This window comes from Hippocampus bargibanti, linkage group LG01, assembly GCF_051943395.1.
Source record: "Hippocampus bargibanti isolate YZ-2025 linkage group LG01, ASM5194339v1, whole genome shotgun sequence".
Classification (NCBI taxonomy): domain Eukaryota; kingdom Metazoa; phylum Chordata; class Actinopteri; order Syngnathiformes; family Syngnathidae; genus Hippocampus; species Hippocampus bargibanti.
The window spans coordinates 31,946,370-31,957,695 of record NC_142734.1 but is presented as its reverse complement, the minus strand read 5'-3'; the positions used below and the strand labels follow the sequence as shown (position 1 = coordinate 31,957,695).

General features: G+C 40.2%; 1 protein-coding gene across 8 annotated transcripts; it reads right to left on the bottom strand.

Moving 5' to 3' along the window:
- Positions 1-1,469: 1,469 nt before the first annotated feature.
- On the bottom strand, positions 1,470-11,082 carry LOC148903923 (glutathione synthetase-like). 8 transcript variants are annotated; one of them, XM_089011007.1, is made up of 14 exons: positions 10,240-11,051; positions 9,466-9,647; positions 9,220-9,365; positions 8,973-9,048; positions 8,115-8,251; positions 7,200-7,316; positions 6,928-7,008; positions 6,717-6,794; positions 5,486-5,555; positions 4,888-5,082; positions 4,205-4,286; positions 3,837-4,026; positions 2,303-2,430; positions 1,470-2,179 (listed from the first exon to the last, which is right to left on the bottom strand). In XM_089011007.1, exons 1-13 carry the CDS (start codon positions 10,397-10,399, stop codon positions 2,307-2,309), a joined length of 1,638 nt encoding a protein of 545 aa, XP_088867133.1. In that variant the 5' UTR covers positions 10,400-11,051; the 3' UTR covers positions 1,470-2,179; positions 2,303-2,306. The 8 variants fall into 8 exon arrangements, 4 of the variants coding, with proteins under 4 accessions (XP_088867133.1, XP_088867150.1, XP_088867142.1 ...); XM_089011024.1 differs by lacking the exons at positions 1,470-2,179; positions 2,303-2,430 and adding an exon at positions 2,448-2,573 and having other exon boundaries at positions 10,240-11,077; XM_089011016.1 differs by lacking the exons at positions 1,470-2,179; positions 2,303-2,430 and adding an exon at positions 2,635-3,426 and having other exon boundaries at positions 9,466-9,598; positions 10,240-10,369.
- Between the last annotated feature and the right edge of the window lie 244 nt (positions 11,083-11,326).

Below are 11,326 nucleotides of genomic sequence, written 5' to 3'. Positions count from 1 at the left end.
GATCAATAGAGTTCCCAGGCCTTGGCCAGACCCACTGAAGCATTGTTCTCAATGATACGCTGGCTTTCTTCCAGCTGTCTAACGACCTTAAGAACATGTCTGTTTTAGCAACACAAACAAAATTGTAGTCAACATTGACTAAATTTTAAAAAGGAAGATCAGGGTTGTATTATTTTGTTACAAGTTATGATTTTAAGATGGCGTTGCGAGAGTGGCTGCCTTTACAGCAGCTCCTATATTTTGTTCTTCTACTTTGTTTTTGTAACTTTGCTTCGGTGAATCGGGAATTTCTCCATTGTGAGATGATCAAAGGTTTTCTTATTCTTAGTAATGTTTGAAACGGTGTGTTAAAAACAGGGTCAAATTGTCACCATCTTTAAATAATCAAAATAAGCACAAATCATTTTCAAAGCAGTTTTTAACCCGAAAAATAAAAGCACTGCACTGAAGAAAATGAAAATAAACATTTACTGCATTGGTGTTTATGTACTCTTTATTCTTTCGATATGTTTGCTTTGTTTCACGACGCGGTGAGGAATGGTCCATCCCGCCCTGCAACTCGCTGAGTGAGGTAACCAAAATATAAGCACTATACGTGGCCACCTTGGTTGAGGCGTGGGACTCTGGCCTACCGCCGGTATTAGGGCGGATGGTTTCTGGATTGCCGCTGGGCCACCCGCCGTTGCTGACCAGGACCGCTCCTATTTCCTATTTTCGTATGTTGTGGGTGGAGCGGACAGCTGGCGTAACCTCCTCTTACATCCAGTTGGCGGACCTGCTCATGGGTGCTGGAGCTTTCTATCATTCCTTGAAAACAAGGACACAGTTGACCCTCCCTCTGCACCCCGTTTCCGTCAACTCCATCCTCTTAAAGGACAACCGACGCCTGCGGACAAGTTGTGTACGATCCCCACGTGATGTCACGTTTGGAACGCCCCCGACCGAGAAAGCAACACACAATGCATTTTGCGGTACTTTGTTTGGTCTGAAAACTACATGTTGATGGCGAAATTAGAAGGAAAACACATAAATAACGCGATGGTGAATCGTTGTGTGTTGCACCAAGACAACTATTTGATATTCGCTGACAGCAATTTCCATTGCTACGTGTGGCTAAGGTTGTTTGTGTTGTCTAAGCAACGGTCTCAGGCAATAGAAGAGGTTGAAAAACTTCTGTTGATTTGGATTAATTCTTAGGGGAAATAAATGTTAATCGGACAAACCTTTCGCCTTGCACACATTTTCTGGGAACCAATTAAGTTTGTAAGCTGAGGTATCACTGTCATTGATTCGTCTATTTAGGAGACCAATAAAAAGGAAATGGAAAGAAAAATAAATTTTCTTTCACTGCCGCCTGGTGAACTATTTCCAAAACTACATGCCACAATGGTTCACGTCTAAGTCAAGTCAGTGTCATCAATTCAAAACATGTTTCACAAATCCATATATTTGTTAAAAAACAACTGAGAAGAAGGAAATAAAAGTTTTGAGATTTTAAGTCAGAGAAAGGAATTTATTAAGATAGCACATCTTGATGAAAAGGATGGACCACTCCTGTACGACTAAGAGTTTACACAGACGTATAGCACATCTTGACTTGGAAATATGTACTCTTGAAACATGACCTTCAAAACTGTCAGAAAGTAAGGGCAACAGTTGGAGATAACACTCCTTGAGTAACTTTCCAGATTTTCATTGGATTCAGGTCTGAGCTCTGGCAGACCAACGTGTCATCATTCGGTGAGTTATTGAGGTGTTTCTTTTCTCCAAGTCCTGAAATAATTCAAACACATCCGTTACATTTAATCAGAAAAACTAGAAGCATCGTGGCTACCATGTTTTATCAAAATATAAATTGGACAGAACAATCAAGTCTTTTTTTTAACATCTCAGATAATGAGTCCAAAGACTGGCTGGGTAGGTCGTTTGGAGTCAGGTGATGAAATGCTCAGTAATCCATGATGAGCTTGGATGGTGAAATTCACACTTGGTTGACCTTGCAAAACAGCAAACCGCCATAGGGACAGGCAAACACACTAAGAATTCAAAGTCTACTAGGGCAGAAGTCGGAAGGGATTCCTGAGGCACAATATTGAGGCACCCAGGTCAGGGTTCAGTAACAGAACATCAATCCGTTGAAAGCTGCTGGAGCATCTTGCATGAGCACATGTGGAAAAATCTGGAAATGGGACAGTCAGAAGCAGAGCCTTCATTTTAAGTGGACGTGGCTAATTGGCAGAGCAAAGATGATGCAACATTGAAGGACGCCGGGGAATTTTGTTAAACTCAGGTACATGTGCACCTTGTCAAAAGAGGAGCGGTTCGTCCAAGACTGCATTTCCTGAAGCTACACCCCCATCCGAGTATTCAGAACTCTTTGTCCTCATAAGAAAGCCCACACAATCGTTCATCAGCATGTCTTTCCCATGCCTGCACAAAAACGGCACGTGAGGAGTACATGATCAACCTTTTGTTGTCTTTCTTTTAATTCCTCGTCCAAGGTGAAACAAATTTTCTAAGATTCCAAAAGTGCAGTGACGTGCAGTCAGGAGACAGGTGAGGCCGTGCTTCACCTGTCATCACGGAAATATCAAATTAAAAATAAATTAAACAGTTATATTTATTTAGTGATTTGTACTTTAAAGTTCTTTTCCATTTAACTTGACAATTTTTTTTTTTTTTTTTTCAAAATCGCTGAATTTTCACATTTACCGTTCAAATACTAAGTAGAGACGAGCGGTGAGGCACCAGCCGGCTGAGCCTCACCATGGATTGTGCAATGACTATGCTAACTGTGCCGGCTTGCTGTGCAGTGAGACCACATTGCTGTACCTCTGCATATCGCTATTAAAGTGTTCAAACACTTAGTATATGAACTAAATTTCTACAGTTTAGCTGGTGTATATAATGCACAGTCACTGTACATAATAAACACTGTACTACAGTGTTTATTATATTTTATTTTTATCTTAACTGTGTGCATAGGTGAGGCACACAGTTCTCCTGCCTCATGACAGGGAGCGCTGTTGATTAGAGATTCTTCTTGCGACTCCTCGGCTGCAGAATAATAAAATTAGTGACAGCAAGCTACAGTAAATAGTTAGCAAGTTTAGTGCAACCATCCAGTCATTTTTTCATGTTGCTTGTCCTTATTTTCAGAATGGAGGATTACATATCTAAATTGAAAGAATTTTCTAAAACTGGACATTCAATCGAAGCAGGAGATAATAATTAAAGGAAGACCAACGGACGGTATAGCTCACAAAACGGTGAGGGATAGATGTAAATCTCCTTGACAACTTCTCAGCTTTTTGGTCCAGAAGGATCTCATTGAAACTATTCCCGAGGCGACAAAGTTGCTCCAGCTTGTGCTCTGTTCCAGCTACTACAGCATCAGTGGAGCGGTCATTCTCAGTACTGAAAAGACTGAAAACATATAGTCGGAACAGGACTGATCAAGGACGACTTTCTTCACTTGAAGTGATCTCCATTGAGACAGAGAGACTTTTAAAACTGAAGAAAGATAAGGAAGGCTTTTACAAAGAAGTTATCGATGCCTTTCTTCAGAAGGAGCGGCGCATGGACTTCATTTATAAGTAAAGGTAACACAATAATAACGTTAAAAAAAAAATCTGTGCTACAGTTTGTATATATAAAGAATGCTGACATGACATTTTAAACAAAACATGTTAACTGTTGCCAATCAAATAGTGAATAAGCTACTCTGCAGAGTTCATATGTTTGTAAATCTAACTGTGATGATGTCAATGCCTCACCAGCCATGAACCTCACCGCACGTCACTGCAAAAGTGTAATCATCACCAGTGACTGCTTACCTGACATAGGCTCCGAAGAAGCCCAGTTCACTGACGCAATTACTTATTTTGAGGGGTCTGCCTCTTCTTATCAGGCAGTTGCGTGTAGGTACAGGCTCGATCTTATCCATCAAGATGTAGGCCATTCGCGCTGCACCGTTCTTCGCTTTCCCGAGAACCTCACAGATCTCTTGTCCGTAAATGTTGTTTCCTCAAAGAAAAAAAAAGTGTTTTTTTTAAACTTACAAAGTTTAATTTTAGTGAGCCGTTTATCAGAAAACATCAGTACTAACCCTATCTCATTAATATTTCCCAGGTTGAGTAGGTTACAAAATGGACAGATGTTGTGCTCCATGATGAAATGAATGATTTTATTTATTGGACTCTACCTCCTCCCTCTCGCTGAGGCTTCAGAACAAACCGGTCGGGTGTCGACAAAGCCATCGCGACTGTTTCATCACCTTCTGCTCCCTTTAGTTAAAAAAAAAGTTGCCAACATGCACATGAAAGCCCTGTAAAAACCTAACAACCAAAATGTGTTTGCATTGCCCAAACAGATGACGTCCAAAAAAGACCGGTTCTCAAAGACCAGCAAAGATGAGAACAATAAGAATAAAAAAAAAAAAAACTATTTGTCTCACAATGGAGAAATTCCTCATTTACGATAGAAAAATGAATGAAAGGAAGATAAATGTGAAAAAAAATGTTGCTGTCAAAATGGTTGTTAAAAATAATTCTATACATGGCCCAACAGAAAAAAGTTGCTGGTCTTGTCACCGATGGAAGAGGTTTCAAATTGCACTATAATTATATCTGTCATGTTTTCACATGCACTTAAAACCCGCAACATACCAACGGTGACTCCAAAAAATGTGTTAGCATTGCACAAATAGATGACATCCAAGGTCGCTGTTTTGAGCACTCCTCTCGATGGTCATGCATTTTGAATTTGGCATTTGTGACTTTTTTGTGCGATAAACCATGTAAATAAACTTGACTTGACAATGCACTCATGTCTGTCATGTTACACATCCGCTAAATAAAACATCATGTTTTTTTTTTTTTTGCTCACCATGTCTAGAGTGTAGAGGCTAACAAAGGTCGCCCTCATTTGCTCCACGACTTGAGGCTGATTGGGGAAAAAATGCTCCAGAACACCGGGCTTTGCAAGCACCTGCTGGACCTTCTTTGTTCCAGCCAGGTGGGTGCTGATATCCGGACACTTGACAGCCAAAGAGCATTCCATCATTAGGCGGGCGTCCCAGGCCTAAAAACAAACAAAAAATAAAAAACGGAACTGGTAAAAATGAAATGTGTCTGATTTATGTTGATGATTCTGATGAGAACATGACTTTAGGTTCATCGTTTGGCTTCAAGGTTGAAAATGATGTGCCCACACAGTTATACCTGAATGTCATTTGGTATTCATACTGAAAGTGAGAATCCTTCCACATTAAAATTATGTCCACAAAGTGATTAAAAGCATGCTGTTATCATTTTTACTGAATGAATGAAAGACAATGACATATACCACACACAACATCAGAGTCAAGAATCTGCCTGCACCTGGATCAAATTCAACAAAATCTCAGGATACGTCATGCAATGCAACTGAGACCAGTGTTAAATAATATATTTGTGTCTGATTGAATTTTGTTATGATTAATTACCTTTTCAGACATGTAGTGGTGAGGCATATACCCATTCCTGAAATACACGACTGCAACTTCTTGGCAATCACTGAATTTGTGGTAGGACAGAAACGTGTCAAAACAATACAATTCAATACAAATACATATCGATTTATATCACGCTTTAACAAGAGCTGAAGCTGTAATGAAGCGCTTAGCATGGACAACTATCATATACAGGAAATGAAGCAGTTACAAAGATAGTCGAAAGCACCAGCGAGTACAACTAAAATCTGTCACATTCCGTTTGGCGACCAACAGCTGGCGCTGTCGGCCCCGCCCGTAGCTGCACAGGCGTTGGCTGTTTTAATCAGTGGCGGTTAAAGGGACTCCCGGCATGACCATTTAGTGTCCGGTCATTGTTTCATCTTGTCATATTTTTACTCATGGTTTTGTTTGATACTTTGGACTTTTCTGTTCTGATGATTTTGATGTTTTGGACTTTGTTCTTGGTGACTTTATTTTAATACAATTTGTCAAATACACCCTGCTCCTCCCTCCTGCCTGCTTTTTTGGGGTCCACCACCATCACCACCTCACAAATCATGACAAGATCAATAACAATAAATATTACTAATGTTACTAATGTAATTTACAAGCGCCTTTCAAAGCACCCAAGGCCACTTTACAATTAAAAGAACAATAAACATCAGAACAATAAAACCATAAACAAAATGATCAATAATAAAAGAGCTGATTACACTAAAACATGAATGGTATTTTAAACAGATGGGTTTTGAGGTGGGATTTGAAAGTGGGAAGAGAGTCAGTGTTACGGATGTTGGTGTAAGTGAGTTCCAGAGTTTGGGAGCAGAGCGGCTGAAAGCTCTGCACCCCATCGTGGTGAGACGGGCAGAGGGCACACAGAGGTGGAGGATCCGAGGGACCGGGAGGGAACGGAAATTTGAAGGTAGATAGATCGGGGGCAAGGTTATGGATGGCTTTAAATGTAAATAAAAGTATTTTGAATTCAATTCTTTGTTTGACAGGGAGCCAGTGGAGCTGTTGGAGGACGGGGGTGATGTAGTGAAAGGAGGGTTTGTTTTGGGATGATCCGGGCTGAGGAACTCTGGACTTGTTGGAGTTTATGGAGAAATGTTTAATGGACACCGAAAAAAGTGACTTGCAATGGTTTTCAAGTCTGAAAACGAGCAAAAATACAGTCTTCACAGGTGTTCATGTTGATTTTGAACGGACGGAAGACACTTACACAAACAATCTCTTGTCCTCGTCAAGCTTTCCAGATGCAGACACATCATCAAAACGCTTTCGTATGGTGGCAATATTCCTGGAACACATTGACAGCTGTGAGATTATCATGAAATCAAAAATGGACCGTGAGCCAACGGTTCAATGTTTCATTCATTTCATCAAGGTCACTACTCAAAGTATTGTAAAAGTCTGAAGTAATCTCACGTTACCCTTTCCACAGCTCATTCTCGACTATCCGTTGATCCAAGACATTGATCTGACTCTCCTCCACCAGGAACATGACAACCGCTCTTGAATGATAAGCGGGCTCCTGTTAAACACTATGCCACTACATAAACACATTCTACATGAGGACTGTGGTTGATAATTGTGTCAATTAGCTACATTTATAAACCCCAATATGTGTGATGAAAAATGAAGTGCTCTTTATCAACCTTTTATTTGACAATGAAGTGTTATTTAACGTTTTCAGTGGACATACTGCCTTGATCCATAGAGCTCCCAGGCCTTGGCCAGAGCCTTGGCCAGACCTACCGGAGGATTGTTATCAATGATGCGCTGGCTCTCTTCCAGCAGGCCAGCGACCTTAAGAATGTGTCTGTTTCAGCAACACACACACAAAAATGTGAACATTAACAGAAATGTAAAAAAAACAATCAGCTCAATATTAGAAATAGTGCACACATTTAGAGGTCAAACACAACTTAGATTTTGAAATCGTTTTGAGACCTTGTTCCAGGGTCAAACTTTTTTTAAAGACACCTTTTAACTGAGTGACCACTCAAAATTCTCCTTTGGTTTGAGTATTAGTGCCATTGTGTGCAGTTGGCTATCAAACGGTTCAGGACGATTCCCACCTACTGCCCAAAGGCAGCTGGGACAGGCTCCAGCACGTCCTGACACCATTATAAGGACAAAGTGGCTTGAGAAAGAGATAGATGAATGGACATTGACAACTTCAAAAGGTGCTGAATGAATGAATGAATAATAATAATAATACATTTTATTTTTCTAAGCGCCTTTCAAAACTCTCAAGGACACTTTAAAGACAATGGATAAGATTTTTATTTTTATTTTTTTTGTGCGAGTGAGCAGCGGCAGCCATTCGCACCAGCATTCACTCTATCCGGAAGTAACACAGCAGCAAAGTTACGAAAGGAAGAGGAAAGGAAAGAAAGAAGCAGAAAAACAAAACATAGGAGCAATTAAATGTATTCTTCTTCTTCTTCTTCTTCTTCTTCTTATTATTATTATTAGGAGTAGTAGTAGAAGTAGTAATAGTAGTATTATGTGTAAAGTGTCTTTGAGAGTTTTGAAAGGCGCTTATAAATGGAATATTTATTATTATTATTATTATTATTATTATTATTATTATTATTATTATTATTATTATTACCGGTGTACATCAGGCATGCGTGCAGCAACACCTCCAGCAGCGGCAGCAAAGGTGTTGATTTCGATCTGTTTCAAAGAAGTCTGTCCATTCTTCTCTTCCCACATGTAGTCTGATCGATTTAAACCCAACACAATTGACTGGAAACAGGGCAAAGAACACCAAATGTAAGATAGGGATACTTTAAAGGACAACCGACGTCTCCGGACAAGTTGTGTCCATAATTTGTAAAGTGGCTTCAAATGACTTCTACTGAGCGTATTTTACAAAGATTCCACCGCATATACAGTAGCTATATTTTACGTTTTAAGACTCGTGCTGAATATTCCGGAAGTCTTGTTTTTCAGTTGGTGACGAGTCCGTACATGACGTCACTGAAGGAACGCCCCTGACTGAAAAAAGGACACATTGTAGCAGTCTTTCCATCACGTCAATGCTTGTTTGGTCTGAGAACCTTGTGTTGCACCAGAAAGAGCCAGAAGAGGGCGTCCAAGCTCCATGTAAGGAATTTATCAGTCTGATTCATTCCTCACAGGAACTGGTGGCCATTTTCTGCCTCTTTTTTCCCCCCCAATTTTACCTCAAAATGGCACGGAATAAATTATTTAATCGATTACAAACATGTATGCTTTCTTCTTCAGAACTATTTGAATCATTGAGCTATTGGGTTTTTATTATTACACCAGCAGGCTTGGATGGCATTCCTTCGTCTTAAGTACAATGGGAAATTGAGGTAGTGTTGTGATATGAATGTGTGGCTTTTTTCTGTTCTTGTCTAAGCCACAAAACACCTCGCTCCCCGAATGCATGCTTAGCTCGCCAAGTTTGATAAACAGGTTTGTCGAGGTTGGAATTACGTACCTGCGACCTTCCTTCTTTGAGAACATATTGGTATATGTTGAACAATTTTGCAGTGAAATCATCCACAGTAATGGTGCTTGGAAAAAAATGTGTCAAAATAAAACATGTTATATTTTATGACAAAGGTGTGTACAAGTTTTTGAGAACATTTTCTGCAAAAAAAAAACAAAAACAAAACAATAAAATAACATTCTTTATTTCGTGACGACTCTATTCAGAATGTGTGAAGTTGGCAATGACATTGTACCTGGCAAGAGCCTCTTGCAGGAAATCAGGATCCTGACTGATCTTATCCACAAGCGTGTTGAAGTGAATTTGCACCTCCATGGCTTGGAGGAAAAGAGCTTTTGGCACTGGCGTAGGGAAGAGCGAGATGGGAGCATACGTCACCTCCTAAAATGCAAAGAACAAAAACAAAGAACTGATCGCCTGCCTTCTACAAAACTTTGTAGATTTTTTATTCATTTATTTTTGAAAGATGGGAAATTCTCACCTCTGATGAGTTGGGGGATTCTCGAAGTCTCACAAGGAAACCATGTGTAAGTGCCGAATCTTTTGCCACTTGAGCTAATTCATTTATTAAACTGATGTTCATCAGTAAATCATCTCGCCTCCCCTCGGCCATTCTGATTGGATCCATTTTTAAGATATATGAAACACAAAGTGGATGGAAATCTGGAATCAAAACATCCAGTTATTCTTACTCATGTTATCTTGTCCTGTCATTCATCGATCAGAACCTTCACCCTTCCATGCACTCTGCAACCTAATAACCTGTATAGTGACCGATGTCCCTAAAAGAGTTCAATTAAAAATCAATTTGGAGATCCAGTTTATTATTCTGTAAGCTTTTCAAATAACTCCATTAAACACACAACTCAATACAATACGGATAATAACGGTTTAGGCAATACGTCATGTATTACATCATCCGCGCACACAACACTACGAAAATACTGCTGCCACCTTTTTTTCATGCTACATGGGAATGCAGCCCAGTTCAAAGCTTTCAGACTGTTTGGCAGAAATGCTCCATACGTGAGCTGTAGTATTCCACCTCCCCCACAGAAGATCATGCATACTCTGTGATTTCAAAATGATTAACCTCCCAAACCAATCATCCGAATCAATACTTTGTTTTTTACAATTAAAAATATGTTGTTAATTACTGTTTCATAAAAAAAAATATCAAATGTTACATTAGTGTCAAACAAAATCTTGACAAAATGAACTAATGATCCACATCATTAGATTGAAAGCTGCTTACCTTTGAACGGTCTGCAGGATTTCGATCTTTGATTCTTTGTTGCCTGTGAAGAATGCCACGTGTTTTCCTCTTCTCGTATGTTGTGGGCGGGGCAGATGCCTGGCCTAACCTCCACGTACATCCAGTTGGTGGATCTGCTCATAGTTGGTCTTTCTATCATTCCTTGAACACAGAGCCACAGTTGACCCTCCCTTAAGCCTGAAGGTTCAATGGGGTCCCAGCTGGCCTTGGAGTCTGCTGTTTTTGAAGCACCTCCTAGTCTGGGTGAATTGGTGCCTCCTTTTTAAATAAATTGTCTGCTGTCCTCACCCAGCTCTCCTGTCTCTCACCAAATATGATTATAATGCTTTCAGGATACACATGGACAATACTGTCCTTCCTCTTTCCGTGGAATTCACTTCTACGCTTGACAGTTTTGGTTTCCATCAGTTTGCAGACTTTGCCACACACAATAAAGGTCAAACACTGGATCTAATTTGCTGATCAGATCTTACCCAACCCAATTGTCCTGCTGATGAACTTCCTATCAAGGACCATTTCCTCATTTTACTTAACATTTCCCTCTGGTATTCATCCTCCCCTCCCCTTGAGTCATTTTGATTCAATTTCTCACCCAAACCGACCTTTGTTGGTTTCACTCTACGTGAGCCGCTCTCGATTCATCCAACTCAATTCCTTCACTTCACAGTCCTTCGTCGTCTTTTCTGGTGTGACGCAGGGCTCTATCCTGGGACTCATCTTCTTTATGATCTACCTTCTCTTCCTTGACAATAGTGTAATTTTGGGATACACTTTCACTGCTTTGTGGAGGACACCCAGCTCTACCTCTCGGGCAAACCTGACACCTTTCTCTCACCTTCCTTCCCCTCATGCTGCCTCTTAGGAATCATATCTTGGTTTACTCAAATTTAACAGCGAGAAAACAGAACTCCTCCTTGCCTGCACCAAATTCACAATACATAAAAGTCAACACTTTCTCCTTCAATACTGATAGCTCCACTGTTTCCCTCTCCCTTCAGGTTAAGAGCCAGGGTGCCATCTTCAACACTTCACCATCTTTCCACTCCCATGTAAACCTGATCCTTAT